Source organism: Ochotona curzoniae, unplaced genomic scaffold (assembly GCF_017591425.1).
Source record: "Ochotona curzoniae isolate NIBS_2020 unplaced genomic scaffold, NIBS_Ocur_1.0 contig_3190, whole genome shotgun sequence".
NCBI classification, from domain to species: domain Eukaryota; kingdom Metazoa; phylum Chordata; class Mammalia; order Lagomorpha; family Ochotonidae; genus Ochotona; species Ochotona curzoniae.
The window spans coordinates 1,967,550-1,985,883 of record NW_024465751.1 but is presented as its reverse complement, the minus strand read 5'-3'; the positions used below and the strand labels follow the sequence as shown (position 1 = coordinate 1,985,883).

The 18,334-nt window shown below is 45.7% G+C and overlaps 1 protein-coding gene across 1 annotated transcript in view; it reads left to right on the top strand.

Moving 5' to 3' along the window:
* The window catches only part of TG (thyroglobulin), a 202,992-nt gene that overhangs the window by 95,997 nt on the left and 88,661 nt on the right, over window positions 1-18,334 (top strand). Inside the window, exons 36-38 of the mRNA XM_040979252.1 lie at window positions 12,171-12,305; window positions 13,659-13,823; window positions 17,476-17,695. Coding sequence (XP_040835186.1) covers window positions 12,171-12,305; window positions 13,659-13,823; window positions 17,476-17,695 — 520 coding nt within the window. The remainder of the gene's footprint in view (window positions 1-12,170; window positions 12,306-13,658; window positions 13,824-17,475; window positions 17,696-18,334) is intronic.

Genomic DNA, 18,334 nt, shown 5'->3' with positions numbered 1-18,334 from the left:
ACAGCCCTGAGTACCAACAGGCAGCATAGGTCCAAGCCAGACTGGTAAACAGATTTTGATCAGGGATTTTGTGCAAGCAGTTGAACAAATTAAAAAGTCCCAGAAAGCTTATGATCTCAAAACGCAAAGGCGGCAAATGAGGATGTTGGCCCCCTCCACCCACCTGCAATTCCCATCTCAGAAGCCTGCACTTTCAGATCTTTCCACAATGGAGGATTTCATCATCCTAGAATTTTGTTTCTGAGTTATGTGACATTTCTGCTGTCCCTCAATGTGTCAGTTCAATAAATGACCGTGGAGTTCCCACTTTGGTGGGTAATAACTTTCCTGATGGTCTACCGTCATCTTCTGAATGCAGCAGTGTCAACACTTGGGGTTAATACAAAAGAGAATACTGAATCACTGTGGCCAAGGCAATGGGTGCTGCGTGGAGCACTGATGAGCAAATAGGTGTACCCTGTCAACATGTCGCCCTTGTGACACCCCTGCCTTCCATGGCATCCAGGATCCCACGGGCCTCATTTCTGCAGGATGTGCAGCAGTCCCGTTCTTCACTGGGTTTCCTAACTCACCTCCAGCCCTTCTGTAGCCAAACTCTGCTTCCTCTTTGCCATTGTTTCTCCTTCCTTTCACATTGCTCCTTTCTTCCTCCCCATTCAACTTCTCTGTCCTCTTTCTTTCCCCTCTCTCCCCTTCCTTTGCCTTCCTTTCCTATCCTTTTTCCCTCCCTCCCATTCTCTCCTCACCCCTCTCTCTTTCTATCCCTCCCTTTCTTTCTCTCTTTCTTTCGCTCTTTTTGATCTGGTAGCTTGAATTTTATTCTTTTTGTAGACATTTGTGGAAGGAGAGAATAAAAAAATGTGTGTCAACCTATAAGCAATAATTTAGTGGTTTTTTCCTTCAAAACTGTGAAACATTTATGCAGACTCATTTTGTGCTTGGCACTGGGCTGAGCATTTGATCCTTAAGAGATGAATGCTTTGATGGTTTGTTAATTATAGAAAATGCAAACCATGTGGAAATAGAGCAGGAGACCACACAGTTATTTCAAAGTCAGTGCATGTTGTTTAATACATTGGATTCTCTTCCATTTTCCTTTGATTTTTTTCTGTTTGGCCCGAGATAGTTGTAGTCTATTTATAATATTGCAGGTTTGGAAAAGTTTTATTTATTTGAAAGTTAGAGTTATGAAGAGAGAGGAAGTGTGAGTGTGTGTGTGTGTGTGTGTGTGTGTGTGTCTGTGTCTGTGTGTGGTGTGTGTACATGTGTGTGAGAGAGAGAGAGAGAATCTTTCAATCCCTGGTTTGTTTTCTACATGGTCACAGCAGCCAGAGCTGGCCCCCACACTACTTAGTAGGGAGTTGGATCAGACATGGAGCAGTGAAGACTCAAATTGGTGTCCACATGGCACGCTAGTATTGCAGGTGGAAGCTTTATCTGTTCCCTGTTACACCATATTATTAGCCTCAGTATTGTAATTTTTGTTGCTTTTTAACCTAATATCTCACTGTATGTCTATTTCCAGACTGTTACCTGTCTACATGCATGTGTGCAAGCACTCACTCACTCACCTGTCTTCTATGCTACTGCATTTGGTGATCAGCAAACAGAACAGGGCCCCACCATATTATCAGACACAGCTGTCCTGTTGTTATCTGTTCCCTAGCCCACATCCCCCCCAGTTTTGGACATTTGATTTTTACGATTCTTCATTCATCATAATTAATACCATGGTGCCCCAAAGATCCTCCTGGGTGAAGAGTATTTTCTGCACCCAGTGAAATTCTTGAGTTCCAGAAATCTATATTTAAAGGTGGTGTATCTATGCTGCCAGATGTCCCACATAGCACTTGCTAGTTGCATACTTACTAGACAAAAAAGTGTATTTTTTTCTGTTACAAATTACCGTCACTACCAAAAGAGTGGCTGAGGGGTGCGTTGCTAGCTACAGACATTGCACTGACTGCTGGAGATGGGTGAGTCAAGGCAAAGCTGTTCCAGGGTGATTTCACAGTGCTTATTTCTCTCTGTTTTTGCCCAACACTTATGACCAAAACCAAATTACTGACAAGATAGAAAAAAATACGGAGTTTTGTATATCTCCCTTCGCACTCACACATAGTCTACGAATCTGAGTAGTTGCTTAGCAGACAACACTGGGAGGCACGGTATTTTTAAATGTGCCTCTAGCGAGTGTGATTGCAAAGCAGGAAGTGTGCCAGAGCTGACATCCCATCTGTGCTGAGAGCTCCTGCACAGCGTTTCCCTGGGATGTGCTTCAAAGGGAGGGAGTACTCCTGCCTTCAGGGCACTGACATGTCCTTGTGGGATTCTGATACGGACTGCCTGTGTTTGCTCATCCATATGCTTGTGTGTGCTGTGCATGTATAACATGCTTGCCTTCATGTGCTTCCTTTTTACAAACAAAAGGAAATACATATTGAATACCAACCATTTATAAATCACGTTTTAAAGATTTATTTTATTGTTATTGGAAAGGAAGGTTTACAAAGAGAAGAAGATCTTCCTTTTGCTGGTTCACTTACGAAGTGGCCATAATGGTCAGGGCTGAACCAATCCGAAGCTGCCAGGAGCCAGGAGCTTCTTCCAGGGTTAATGCATGGGTGCAAGGTCCCAAGACCATCTACTGCTTGCCCAGCACACAAACAGAGCTGGATGGGAAGTGGAGCATCAGGGACAAAAGCTGGTGCCCATATGGGATCCTGGCATGTACAAGGTGAGGATTTAGCCACCAAACCATCACATCAGGCCCTTGTAAATCATTTTATACTCATAAGACAGTTGAGTGGGAGCAGACACCCCATCCCACCCCATGAAACTTCTTCCCCAGACAGCACCTGTTTTCTAACTGTTTCATCAGGCACGTTGAAAGGGGATAAACCCAGGCACAAATATGCCAACTTGAGACCTATTTCTTGGCTATTTGAGCCTTAGCTTTAGTTGATTTTTTAAATCTGCTTAGCTAAGCAAGATATTTTATTTTCTCTAGCCTGAAGTCAATCAAAATTGTAGGGTAAAGGGTTGGACTTCAGTGTGAGCCTCCCTTTCTCCTTCCTGCTGGCAGGTTCTGCCCATTCCTGCAGACTCTTGACCATGCCCCTTGGCCCCTGCAGCCATCCCCAGCTAGAGCTCTGTGATGACAGGAAGAGACTCTCCTCTGCCTACACCTTGTTTAGCTTGATCTGAGCTAGTGAGCATGGAGTGGCATGAAACAACATTCTCACTTCCCAGTGCCATGATGAAGTTTCTTGCCCATCTGTATGGAATTAGCCAGGTGATGCTATTGCAGTATCAACCAGGTAAACATAGCTATTTGACTAGATCTTTCCCACAAGTGGTTATAGTTTAATAATGGGGAGAACCAGAAAGATTGTATATCTTAGAATCACAGATCATCGTCAAGGGCTTGGGGGAAACCCATTAGGCAAGTTGCTGTTCCTAACAGCCAGTGGTGTCATGAGCCATTCCTGACTAAAGCCATGTTACAAACACAATGAAGAGCCCCCTGCTATGTGAGAAGTTGGCTTAGATGGGTTCTGAAATTTTCTTTATTCTGGAGTTTTACAATCCTAATATCGGGTATAGAGATGTTGTAGGGTGTGGCATTTTTCCATCTGATTTTAAGATCATCTTACCAATAGGCAAGCTGAGGTGCACAGCAGAAGTACAAGGCACGAGGCATAGAGACTTTGGCTTTGGGGCATCGCAGTTTCCATTTCACCTTTGTTTTTACATTGTAGGACATAGGGCAAATCACTTCTCTGCCTTAAACCTTCATTTCTCTAAGGTGAAATTCATGGTGTTGTCAGTTCCTATCCCAAAGTTGCTAGGATATTTGGGCAAAGTCACATATCTAACATGGTTAAGCCATGCCTTGCTCATATTGCCACTCATACACAGCAACTTTAGCAGCAGCATGAAGCCTAGAGTATGCAGGGCAGCCACAGGGGTCTGTCTGAGTTCATGCCAGCTGTGTGAGTTCAGGCCAGCTTTTGACAGCCCACCAGGGGTCCCCACGGATGTGGAATGCCTGTTCAGCTGCCTTGGGTGCCACATGCATTTGTATGGCAGGATTTCTGCAGTCGTACCCAGCTACCCAGGATCATGTGTGGTGATCTCAGGAAAGAGAAGTTTAGATGCTCTCAGGAAACTCAATCCTCACACCATCTCCAGGAAGACTTTGGGCCTTGGAGGTCATTAATGGGGAGTATGATCCACTTGAAAGGAATCAAACTTCTTAGAAGTCATATTCCATCTAAGACTTTGAGTTTCCCCTTGGCATTTTGCTTGTGGTGACCTTAGCTTTTTGAGGACAGGGGTGGAGTGTAGATCCAAGTCTGGTTTCCTGTATGCGATTTCTTCTTAATGACACATTTCTCTGGGAGTCCTTTTGAAGTTAGCATGAAGCATGGCTACTCACCAGCCCACAGTGCTCTGGCCTCCGCACATGCAAGAACATCACAGATATCTGTAGGAACTGCTACCCCTGATGGGGACCACTTTAGGAGGCTTCAGCTGAGTCACAAGGAGGAGAAGGAGCTGTTCTAGGGTGGGAATTGAGAGGGGGCATTTTGGACAGGTTCCTGTTCTGAGCTTATGATCTTGGCAATGCTGCATAACACTTCTGAGCCTTGGTTTGGTCCCCTGCATAATAGTAATGCCAGCAATGCTTGGCTTATATTGATTCTAACAGTGCAAGTGAAAGTGTTTTATAAACTGACATGAAGTGGGGAATTGGGTATATCAACTTTTAATTATTTGCTTTCTTTATGATTAATAAATCAATTCATTAAATTATACTGAGGCTTTATGGTAGGTGGACAGTAATCTTTGTAGAGATGAAAGTGAAAGTAAAAAGAATTTGTGTCCATTGTTCCTTTATTAACTGAGGAATGTCATTAAGTAATTTGTTCAATAGCCATTTATTCATGGAAAAACTTCATGAAAAAATAATGATGTTATTCATGTTTGACCCCCATGAATTCTTAACAAATACATGCTATAGCTATATTACTATTCTGCTTTTAAGTTTCTTACAATATCATGATTCATCTTGGATATTTAATGAAAACTGAGGCAAAGCCTCTGTTGATCTCAAGAACATCCTGATTAAGCAGAAGATAAAAGAAACTGCAGTGAAGTATATCAGTGGAACGGTAGGCGTAGTTTGGTACTTGGTTGGGGGTGCTGGTGGAGAAGGAGCTGCAGAAAAGATTCTAGAGCAGATGGCATCTGGATTGGGTTTGAGTCCATCCAATGAATAAACTCACTTCACATTGGAATGGAATTGCATGGCTCACTATTAGTAACACAAAGCCATACAGCAGAACATGATGAGGGTAGGAGGTCAAGAGATATGAGATGAGCTTGGAGAGATAAGCAAGGAGGTGACAGATTGTGAGATAAATTGAGCATCTAACGAAGTGGTATAAACTTATATAAGGGTAGGAGTGGTTATTCCATGGGGCATAGCCACTTAAATAATGGACAGATATGAAATTTAGGATTAGAAGAGTATCTGTTCTGACTTCCTTCTGTAGTGTCCTTCCTAGCTGGACATTCAGCCCACTTAAGCACTAATCAATGACAATACTTAGGATTCCAAGTTGGGTAGCCTCAGGATTGGGAGTGCACAGCTAGAGAACATAAGAGGAGAACCAGCTGTTGAGTGTGGAAGGGGAAGAAAGTCAGGCTAAATGTCCAGGATTCAGCAGGCTGAGTTTTGGGGTGTCTGGGGGACGTGTGCTTGGATGCTCGGTAAGCACTGACTGTACTATTCTGAGTAAAAGTCTGGGCCAGGTTGTGACTGGTGACAGTGACGTGTAGGTGATATTTGAAGTCATGAGGCTGGTGAGTCACTATGGAGAGTGTGTGGCATGTAAATGGCAAAGGTCCAGGGCCAAACCAGGAGGCACAGCAGAGGAGGAGAAGCCTGAGGTTGCAGATGGAAAGGTGGGAGGGTCCCTAGTGGCAAATGGTGACATAGAAACCAGGCCAGGGGATGTGGTCAGCAACTACAAAAAAGACAGAAGCTGCGACGTTGGCTGAGTTCGTCAGGAAGAACCCTTTACATACGTAGTGGGCTGATACAGGAAGACACTGAATGGCAGTCATTTGAGGAAGCCTCAGTGGCTTCCCCAAGATTCTTGGCTACAAACAGAAAGAAGGGCCTGATTGACACATTAGTATGGAAATCAGGTGTCGTCATGGGTCATCATGAGACTGGATTAGAAATAATTGGCCCCTCCAATTCATTAGAGATTTTTCTCCCTGAATTTTAAGGGAAAGGAGTCTCTTGAAACCCAAACACGAGTTAAGAAACTGGGTTAGAGGAAGTACCCTATCTATAATGAGAGAGATTTGAGCAAGTTCTTATGCAAGGCCTTCTGGGTCAGTGTGGAGGGGCAGACAATGTTCTCAGATTGTTGGGTGGAGACTGTTGGGGGAATGAGTGATAGTGAATGCCCTTGAGAGGGTGTTGCCACAGCCACCCTTCTGTGTTAGGAGCAACAGACACAGAGAGACTCATTGGCTTGGAAAGATGGGCCCTCTCTTTCCCGGAAAGCAAGCAGTCAGGCACTTACTGTGAGAAGAGATTATAATGACAGCCGCAGTGTGCAGACTTTTCCTGATATGGCCTGCACCCCATGCCCAGGTCTCTCCTAGCACATACAAGAAATATGACACCTCTGTGGTCCATTGGAATGACTGGAGGTAATGATGGGACCGGCTTAGCTCACTCCGTCGCTACCCCACCACCACCTATCCAGAGAATATGTAAAAAATAATGTTCCTTAGTGTATGAGGAGTGTGCTGTGACATGAGTGCAGGTGTTGTGACTATTCTTCTTGACAGATTTCCACACAGTTACAAAGACAAAATGCATCTTACTCAAAGTCAGAGCAAAGTTACAGGAAATGAGCCCACCTTACAGTGAATAAGGCCAGCCCTTGGAGCAGGGTGACCTGCAGAGCTGTGAGATCCCATGGCTGTGGGCAGTTGAAATGAATGACCAAGGGAGAGGCATCACCAACACTGGCTGCTTTTACATGTGTTACTGGGGATGTTAAGCAGCTGTCCCAAAGCCAGGGGGGCAACACTGGGGCAGAGCAGGCTCTGTGAATCCATGCTTGGGTGTTCTCTTCGGGGATGCACTTAGGGCATCCTTGGCTGGCAGCTGTTATGGCAAGGGCTGCGCACGGTGAGGCTTATCCAGCAGAAGCTGCCTTGCAGATCTGAATGCTGCAAGTCCCGTGTCAGGTGGGAGCAGGATCCACCTGTTAATCTGAAGTTTTGAGGTCCCAGGTCTTGTGGGCAGTATATTTTCTGGGTCTTCACCCTCCACCTCTTAGGAACTGCCTCTGTGCCAGTTTCCCCTTTTGGACAGGGCCCTGCATTAGGAATCCCCTCTGGTGACCTCATTCTAAACTCTGTTACCTCCATAGGGCATGAAGTGCATGCTGCTTTGCTTTGCTGGGAACTGGGGCTGTTCAGTCTAAAGGCCTCTGACCTTTGCTCTTCCCACTTCTCCCCTCCAGCCTGCGTGGGTAGGGGCCCACTGATGCTTCCTCCAGCTTCTGGGGAAGGAACTCCCTGGGAGACGTGCTGAAGACCTGGAAGGAGTTCTTTTCTGTACTAGTCACAATGGAAGCGTAAGAATTTGAATCACTTTGGAGGCCTGAGAGCTTACACTACTAGCTGCTCTTTATTTTTGGTGGTTTTGAGAAAGTTGTATTTTTTCTTTAAGCAAATGGCTCTGCAAGTATGTGCTCATTGGAGGGAGCATCAGACATTTTCTGCTGCTTTGACAAATCAACACCTTGATCTCATGCAAAAAATGCTGAAAGATGCTTTCCCTTCATTTCTCAAATGTGACAGGTCAGGGTTGCAGCAGGAACTAGTGCCCAACTAGTCAGCCTACACACGCATGCCCCTACTGTGGTAGTGCAGCCTGTGGCTGGCTGTCACATTGGGGGAGGCAGCCTATTTTTTAAGATTGGCTTATTTATTCTATAGAATTACAGAAAGATTATGAGACACACACAGAGAGAGAGAGAGAGAGATCTTCCATCTGCTAGTTTGCTACCCAATGGGCTCAATGGCTGGGCCTGTGTCAACCAAAGCCAGAAGTTAGGAGCTTCATATGAGTCTCCCATGTGAATAGCAAGGCCCCAAATAATCATGCCATCTTCTTCTGCTTTCCCAGGCTCTTTAGCAGGAACCTGGACTCCAAGTTGAGCAGCAGGTACCTGAAAAGGTGTTTGGATGAGATGTTGGAATCCAAGATGGTGGCTTAACTTGCAGTGCCAGAGGCCAGCCCCAGCCATATTTTCAAGTGTTTTTCTAGAGCAGCCCAAGTTGACCAAGTGTCTGAGTTGCATCAAAGTGAGTTCAGGAAGGTGTCTTGTTTTGAAAATAAAAGCTCATAAATAAATGGTCATTTTAAAAGTAGAATGGAAAAAAATATTTCATTCGATTCTTAATGATACTTAATGACAATAAGTTATTAAACACAATAAAGTTCAAATTATAAGCTTCTTAAATTGGTGACAGCCAATGATTCTCAAATGACCTCATTGTCATTCCCAGTAATAACTCAAATGCACTTTCTTGGTTTTAAATTTCACCCAAAATTATGCATAACCAATAAAACATTTCATAAAGCAAAATAAGGGGAAAGGCTTCTGTCACTACGTGATAATGCACTTACTTATAAAGTGACTGTCATTTACAGGGCAGAAAAGAGTGAGAAAGTACAGAGAGACAAATGAAGGAGAAAAAACCACTAAAAAAGTTCACTGCACCTGCAAGCATGCAACATGTGATACGTATGCATTTCAGATACACAGGAGGCTGTACTTTTAGAAGATGACACCAACATTACAACCTACAAAGAATTTTTTAAATATTTTTTTTCTGCTTATTTGAAAGACCGAGTTACAGAGGGAGAGTTAGAGGGAGAATCTTCTGCTGGCTCACTCCACAGTGACTGGGGCTGGGCCAGGCCAAATCCAGGAACCAGAGACTTCTTCTGGATCTCCCACCTGGGTGCAAGGGCCCAAGTACTTGGGCCATCCTCTGTTGCTTTCCCAGGTGCTCTTACAAAGAGCCAGATCAGAAGTAGAACAGCCAGGACTCAAACCAACACCTATATGGAGTGCTGACATCAAAAGCATAGGCTTAACCTGATACACCACAATGCCAGCCCTAAAATTATTTAGAGAAACAAAATGAAATAGAACGAATAAGTTTCAGATTGTGCTGTTTAAGAGAGGAGCCATTGTTGTAGGGTCCTCCATTGGGGTCCTGTCCCTAGGGCACCGAGACTCCAGTTCTGGCCAACGCTATCATGGAGCTGTCTAAGCTAACATGGGCTCAGCCAACGGGCTGAGTGTGTGCTATGAAATCATCAGGTTCCTTGTCTGCAAGCTGTGGGTGGTAAAAGCACCTTCCCCCGGCCCCGTCAGGAGTTTCCATGCTAAGGGTTACATGCAAGGCTGCAGTGGGTTCCTGGCAAACAGCAAACACTGACCGGATGCTCATCCCCAGCTCCCAGGCTTCCTCATGCTTTTGCATCCACAGTGAACTTATTCTCAGAAGTTCCCTGAGGTCCACAGGGACTTCAAGATATTGGCTTCTGCACAAACAGCAAAGACTCCCCAAGAGGCTTCTGTATGCTGGAAGAGGGAAAAGAAAGAGGGCATGGCAAGGCCTTGGCTCCAGTGAATGGCAACAGATAAGCAGGCCTTCACTTAAAGGTAGAATTCACTCTTCAATTACAGCAACCTAAACACAGAGTGTGGCTGGGGCTTCCATTTTAAGACTGTACTTGGCAAGTGTGCCCCCCCGATCTCTGAAATTGCAGTGTACTCAGCATCTAAAAATACCCAGCTCTTTTGGTGATGCAAAAAATGCTGCTTGCATACACTGTGGAAATAGCAACATGAGAAAGAACCTTAAGAAAATGAAAACCCAGAATTCTTTTGTGGCAAAGCCAAGTTCTAGGCTGGAAATGCACAACTCCTGATTCTAAGGGAGGACCCGTGGCTCCAGAATGGTGGCTGGGGCTCCACCTGTCCCTTGCTGAGTTACACGAGATTCAGATACTGCATAGCCACCTGTGCAAGCGAGCTTTCTCCTTCTCTCTTTTCCAGTGATAAAGACAACAGTGGAGCAGGCTGTTTTGCTGCTTTAGTGAACCTTACAGTGTTCTAAATGCCAATGATAGATGTGATATGAACATCAGCACCTTTCCCGTACAGCTACCCGAATGGTGCTCTCCGGAGTCTTTTTTCCTGGAGACGGTCTTCTGGAAAGGCTGTTCAGCTCCAGGGAAGATCGAGGGAGCACAGAGAGCAGTGTCTTAGAGCCAGGAGACCTTGTTCTCTTCTGACTTGGACAGACATGAACCCGTCTCCCTCGTTCTATAAAGAAGGCATTAGGCTCCCTTCCCACTGTCCACTTAATGGGCATTCAGATGTGTTTTATTGCCATCATGTTCTGCTAATGCAAGGTAAATGCTCAGAGTATTAAAAGAACAAGCTACTTTATTCTTCTTTGAAAAAAAGAAGAAGCAGAAAGAACAAGAGAGGACACCCTCTCCACTAAGTCCCAGTGATGCGCCTGCTGAACATGGCTCTAGGGTGTTGTAGATCCAAGCTCCCAGATGGCCATGGGAGCCTCTGTCGGAGGCAGCATATTAGCCTCCTTGCTGCTACCTGTGGACACTGTCATACCCACTGACTAGGCTCACAGCCCTTCCTGCTGGTGGAGCTTTGTGCCAAAGATTCAAGATCTGTGTTCTCAGAGAAACCCACTGCCCAGCTATAGCCAAGACCAGTTCAGCTCACAGGATGAGCTCTAGGCTAGCTCTCCACCTCGGTCCAGGCTTTCCATCTGACTCCTCACCTGTTCTTCCCTCCTCCACACTGAAGCAGCTGTGTCCTGCACACAGGGAGACAGACACCGGCTGTGTAACTGCCGTGGGCCAGTTCTCACCTCACTGCAGAGTGCAGGAGCAGGGCACCCTCAGACACGCTACTTAAACCTGTCTGTGTCCCACTTTCTTCTTGTTCGGAAGAGGATGTCTTTGCTGGTGCTTTCCAGGAAACAGTCTCTGAGATGAAGATTTGCATGTTGAAAGTTTTGTACATGGAACTCTCAGGATTAGCATCTGTTAAAAAAGTGAGGACAGCATTGGGAAGAAAATTTTTTTCCTTATTTTAAAAATTTTATTTTCATCTTATTTGTAAAGCATAAAGAGAGATAGAAGGGGAAAAAAAGAAGCCAATCTTTCATCTGTCGGTTCACTCTCTGAGTGCACATAACAGCCAGGACGGGGTTATGTGTCCCAAAGCCAGGGGCCTGGAAGTCCCAGCTAGGTCTCTCCTTTTCAGTCTCATTAAACAGAAACCAGAGTAAAAGCGGAGAAGCAGGACTCTAACCAGGCACCCTGTGGAATGTAGGCATCCGAAAGCAGCAACTTAACTGCTAAGCCAAATACCTGCCCTGGAAGAAGCATTTTAATGCAAGTCAAGCAGTGGGCCACAGTTCTCCCAGGGAGCTCTGAAGCCAGGCTGACCTTTCAGTGGTCCCATGTTGAGGTTAGGGACTTTGATCTGCTTTCACAGACTAGATTTTAAATGCAGCCTATACCTAAGCAAAGGAGAATGTCTGGTGGACGCTGATGGGGCACTGAGCAGCCCATCGGAGTGTGTACTCAAAGCCTCAGGCTGGAGGAGGACAGTATCATATTGCCATACACACAGGAAGCGTGGTGCTGTAGAACAAACCTGCTAAGCCTGTTATTATCATTGCTACCTGATTCTTCTAACCGTTCCATTCTGACAGTTGTATCACAATGATTTTCTTGTCTTTTCTGTTTGGTTCTCATTCTGCTATGAATTGATAAAACAGAGTAGACATGCTTTTCTTGGTTGAATTTTTTTTAACCAATGTATCCCTGGAGCTTGAATCATAGGAAAAAAAAAAAACCTTAACAAATAGTTGTAGAATGGGGATATTTATAAAGGCCTCTCATGTGAGAGCGGAGACCATGTGGAGGATTACTCTTGCACATTGGGTAACACCCCACTGCCTGTTGTACACCAGATGCTAGTGCTGTGACTGCTCTCCCCTTTCTCTCCTAGTCCCTCTGGATTCGTGGCAGACCTTGACCCTGTCGTCAGTAGTTGTTGATCCAACCATCAGGAAGTTTGATGTCGCCCACATCAGCACGGCTGCCATCAGCAACTTCTCTGCTGCTCAAGACCTGTGCTTGCTGGGTAAGGAGAGCTTGTATTCGAGATGGGGAGAAACAATCCAATGCCAGCGCTGCCTCCGAATCTGATCTTGAAGCACACAGGACATCCTACAAGAAGTTCAGGGGCCTCGCAGGAGGGACATTTCCTGCAGAATGCCTGCGTGGGACCTTCTGTTTCTCAATGGGCAGTCAGTAGTTAGAGCCTGCGGGGGTAAAGCAGCCAGTGACAGCGCAACCTTGAGCTAGGCCAGAGGAGGATCTGACGGAGGATCAAGGGAAATGGCTATGACATCTACCCCTAGGTACCTGGTGGGCTGCCATAGTGAGGAGATACACTAGGATTGACCCATCTCCTAGGGCAAAGCTAAATCTAAAGGGTAAAAAAAGTTCAAGAGAGACTTTTTATTGGAGAAAACAAACAAAAAACAACTTTCAAATATTCAAACCTGCCCACAGATGTTCCAGTGATTCTAGTCATGGGTGGTAAATTCTAGGGGTAATCAAATAAATCCTAGGTAATTGCTTCATTAGGACTTCTATAAACACTTCTAACTTCTAAAATAGGCTGAAATTGGGTATCACTTCCACCCCTCCAAGATTCTGAATGCACTCAAGATTCTGTGATTTTCATGGCTCTCCTTTCCTGCATGGTTGGATATGAAAATGTTCAAAGCCATGTTTATCATACGGACTGGGCCATCATGTACAGAAGAATAGGTGGTACACTGCACCACTCTGGCTGGTACCATTCAGAACCTGGGTAATGCACAGGGCTTGAAGCCATGCACAGCCTCCCTTGTCAAATGAAGCAGTGCTATTTTCAGAGCTGCGCTCACTACTGAATGCCAGGCAGTAGTTTAAGTGTAGGTGCAGTACCTGGGATTTGTGGTGGAAAGGACATGATTGCTGGTGGAACATGATGGATGAATAGCCAGCTGTGGAAGAATTAAAGTGGACAACAGGAGGAGAGGCTGAAGAGGATGGCAAGAGCTGAGGTATGGAGAACCTTGTCCAGTATGACTGAATCTTCAAGTCCATGAGGATCCCTGGACACATTTTAAGCAAAATAATAACAACAATAATAACAAGAACACATTTCTGAGTTGAGCAAACATATCCCTATCTGTAGTGTGGAAAATAGATTGATAGGGCAGTTGGGCTCTCAGTCTCTACCATTTTATTTCCCAGCTCTTGGTATAATAACTGAGATTTTTAGTTGGTATTTTGATGAATGAGTGATTACATAGCTGGATGGGCAGGTGGGTGAGTGAGTAGATGGATAGGGAGATGATGGGTGGATGTATGCCTGGATCAAAACCTGCAGGCATCACTGATGTAACAGCTCTGAGGTCCTCCTTCCTCCTGTTCCCTGCAGAATGCTCCAGTCACCAGGACTGCCTTGTCACCACTCTTCAGACCCGACCTGGAGCTGTGAGGTGCATGTTCTATGCTGATACCCAGATCTGTACCCATAGCCTACAGGGCCAAACCTGTCAGCTTCTGCTCCGTGAAGAGGCCACCCACATCTACAGGAAGCCAGGTAGGCCCAGGCTATATCTCTGGGGCCATTCCTGAGCAATCTGGGTATGGCTGTGAATGATGTTCACATGGAAATTTGGTGGGCAATGGGCTTTAATTCTGGATAAAGTTGACCCAAGTTATCCTGGGCCAGATAGCACTCACCTGGAGTAGACTGAAGGAAAGTAAGGAAAAAACTATTTTTATGTCCATTTCTGGCCTTTGAATTTCCCAGAAAAAGATTAAATAGACCACTGTTCATTACTGTTTTATACGTCCAGAACATTCTTTTACATTTCTTTTTTTCTATCGTTTGGTCCCTACATTAGTGCTGAGAGTGGTGGGTGAGCTCATCTCTGAGCATTTCCAGCCCTACAGCCCTGTTCTGCCTTTCAGCCTCATCCTTTAACCTTGAGGCTGGGAGCCCTCACATCTGGGGATACTTTGATTCTTACCTGTGGAGGTCTTACAGCTTCTGCTTCTGGTACTATCTCCTTTTCATTTGGACACTGGATTGCTTAGTCAAGGGAGACTGATATTAACAGTGTGCTTCACCACTGCATGCAGCCCATCCATGTGGCTCTGCTGCTGAGAAAGGCCTGAGCATCAAGGTCTGAGTTCTGTGAAGCAAATTGTGTGTGTGTGTGACTCCTTTATGAATGTAGTGTGGCCGGACTCCACTGGGGAAATGCTCGCATCCAAGAAAGGTTATGTGCAGCAGTATGTATCTTCATAGACTCATGGTTATGTGCAGAAGTATGCATCTGTGTAGACTTTGCTCACAGCTAACAGCTGCAGGAGATTCTCTTAGCCCAGGTAGTCATGTGGCTGAATGATGTGAGTGGTTTTGAAGAGAATCCACTGGTTCTGCAAGAGATCTCAAAGGGAGAACTGTCTATCTAACGATTTTCCCATGTTTGATCTCACTGGGCAGTCTCTGCGAAGAGGATTGCATGCCATGGTCTCTGGAAAAGCAACTTGCATTCCCTCGAAATTCTTCAGCTGTTGTGCTTTTCTGGCTTGGCTCTTACCGTCAGATGATGCCACGTTCATGCAATGTGGCTAATTCCCGTATGACAAGAGAAGGTTCCTCCACTGCAGCAGCCACAGTGCTGAAAGCTGCCCGAGGCCCTTTGGTTGACGATTGTAGCAGGAAATCTTGTGAGGAGAAGCCAAAGGTCAGCCCTTTGTGATTTGTGATTGATGCCAGATTAAATAACAGCAACTGTTCTTTCCATTCTGGGTTTCCATTCTGAGTTGTAGCTTGTACTCTAATGCTTTTACAACAGGGAAGACTGTAAACTCACTTTGTCTCCTCTCTGTCCTCTCTTCCTTCCACTCACTCATCCATTCTTTCAGGCCTTCATTCAGTGTGGGACTCACGGGCTCAGGATGTTGTAGACCTCCTTCGTTTTTCCTGCTGTGTTTTAGAGCTGCTACCATTCTTGTTCTGAAAGGGGGGGACAGAATGGAAAGAATTGAGACCAGAAGATTCCAAAGTTTTCCCAGTACATACTATTTAGGAAGAATATTCCAAAAGTTCAAGTGAAATGACTATCACACACACACACAGACGCACACACAATGATGCAGGGATTTCTAAATCTTTTTGTACCAAAATAAACATCTCTTTCTTTTATCAATTTATTTGCAAGACAGAGTTACAGACAGAGAGGTTGAGATTCGGAGAGATCCTCCAAAGGGCCACAACAGTTTCATCCTGGTCTCCCACATGGGTACAGGTGCACAAGGACTTGGGCTGTCTTTGACTGCTCTCCCAGGGCATTAGCTAAGACTTGAACCAGCACCCATATGGGATGCCAATGCCACAGCTGGTGGCCCAACTTGAAAGGCCACGGTACAAGCTCCTAAGCCCACTTTGAATTCCTTTTCCTGTCATTTTTTCAAGTGTCTTCCTATCAGTTCCAGCTCCCCACACCGAGCTTTGTGGCCTGAAGACTGTGAACAGACTCGATTTCAGAGCCTCTCAACCTTGAATCCTGCTAGCATCTGCAGCCAGAGAATTCTTGCTGTGGGAAGCTGTTCCATCTATTGTGGAGTGATTAGCAACACCCCAAGCCTTGCAACAACCAAAAAGGTTTCCAGAATTGCCACATGTCCCCAAGGGACAAAAAATCATGTGCTGTGATGTGGCAAGTAAGGCCGCTGTCTGCAGCACCAGCATCCCATAGCAGCGCTGATTGAACTCCAGGCTGCTCCACTTCTGATTCCGTTCCCTGCTAACTTGGGAAAGCAGTGAAAGATGGTCCCTGTATCTGCACAGGAGACCCAGAGGAAGCTCCTGGCTCCTGGCTTCAGATAAGCCCAGCTCTTCCCAATGTGGCCAACTGAGGAGTGAACTAGTGGGAAGAAGATTTTGTTTCTCTGTTACTCTGCTCTTCAAATAAATACATAAATAAATGTTTAAAAAAGAATCACTTCCCTCTGAGAGCTACTGCATTATGCCAAGCTCTTGAGGAATGGAGAGATTCTGTCTGTGTCCGTCTGTCCATCTCTGTGTCCACCTGCCTCCTCTCCCCAATGCCCACGAGCCATGTGTTCTGATAGAGGAAGCTGCAGAGATCAGCCAGTCACACTGGCACTTGACTGTTAGACCTCATCCAGGACTCCTGTCTCCTAGGCACAAGCTTTCTTCATGTTATTTATTGTTCCTTACATACAAGACCCTGAGTCAGACACAGAAATCAGATACAGGACAGTATCAAGTCCCTGGAAACAGTTCTTGGCACTGGGCCTGGACTCAACAAAGGCTTATTGAGCTGACGAATGAATGAAAGAAAATACAATGGAGGAAATAAGATAGGGTGACCAAGGTGCTGATAAATGTAGCAGGAGATTAGCACTTCACGGAAGGGGCGGAAGTGGCTTTGGGCCCGAAGGAGGGATGGCAGGCATACCTGGCTTGAATTTAGGGGCCAGGTGGGATTTGACAGGAAGCAACAGGGAGTTCTTGTGGGTGTGGGCATCCTCGCAATGGTGGCACAGAAGAGGCAGAAAAGAACTGGTTGTTGACTCTCTGTGACAAAGGGGCATGGCTAAGAGCTGGCGGTGAGAAAGGAGAGCTTTCAACCTGACATGGCCCTGTGGTCCTGGCAGAAGCCCTTCAATGTAAGCCTGCAAATCTGAGATCCAAAGTTCTTGAAGTCATTTGGTTTCATAACTTTGTAGTAAACACATTTGGTGGGGAAACCTGACCTGGAATAACTATAAAAGTTGCATTCATTCCTCTATCTCGCTTAATAGGAAGACTCCTTATATTTGGCCACAGCAATGATGGCTTGGCTTAACCATGGAGATCTGGGGTAGAATTCTACTCCATTGGGAACTCTTTAACAGGCCCAGGTGCCAGGAAGGAGTTGTGGGCCTGGCTCGGTGTGTACCTTGCAAGCTGACTGGGAAGAAGCCACACACTGTGGAGGGGATTAGATCTGCCCTTAGCATGTATTTGGTGCCTAATAACGATTAGCAGGCTGTACTGTTGTTTTTGTTGTTCAATGGAAAATTGACTTGACTTAAGCTATGTGATCCAGAAGAACTACTGACATTTTCAAGTTGCAAATGGCAGTGGTTTTATTTTCTTGTGCCTTCAGAACACCAATGAATCAATCACTCCCTACCACCTCTCCTCCTTGCCCACTCTGCCTTCTTGCCAGGCACCCCCCGGCTCCGCTCTAAGACATCTACACCTTCTGTACCCATTGCCGCCCACGGCTGGTTGCTGGGAAGGTCCCTGGCCATCCAATTGGGCACATCGTGGAAGCAAGTGGATCAGTTCCTTGGAGTTCCCTATGCTGCCCCACCCCTGGAAGAGGGCCGCTTCCGGGCACCAGAGCCCTTGAACTGGACAGGCTCCTGGGATGCCACCAAGCCAAGGTAGGAGTTGAGTGGAATGCGTTTTGATGACTTCCCAGAGAAACTTTCTCCCATTCTAATCCATCCAAGCGAGACTCCATAACAGAGCAGTGCATTCAGGGATGGATCAAATGTTGTTAAGGTTACATTGAATATTGTAATGAATAAATGCCCACATCTTGGGGACTGAAGATTGCTTTACTGTTAGAAGAGTCCATGCAGAGATGCTTGGACCTGGGTGCTCTGTCCATCCAGTGATCAGGGGACTCAGGCTTGCCCTACCTTCCTCAGCATCCATCTTTCAAAAGTCCTTGGACATTGCATCCAGGAAAGAGAGGCCATGGAAACAACCGTGTCAAAAAGTGGGGTACAAACAAGGGTACTTCAAAGGGTTCATGAAAATGGAATTAAGAGATAAGGTTATTTTGAAATGCATGTATCATTTCTTGCATAACCCAAGCTTTCTCTGATGGCCTTGACAACCCTTGCATGTCACCTGCAGCTGCATGGCAATGACTGCACACAGCCGAAGGAGATGCAAGATGTCAGATTTGTGGGAACAGAAATGAGTGAATGAAACCAAAAACTGGGGAGGCTTTCCCCACCAGAAAACAATATTGCAAGGAGTTTTGTTTGGCTAAAGCCTAAATATCCTTTCTC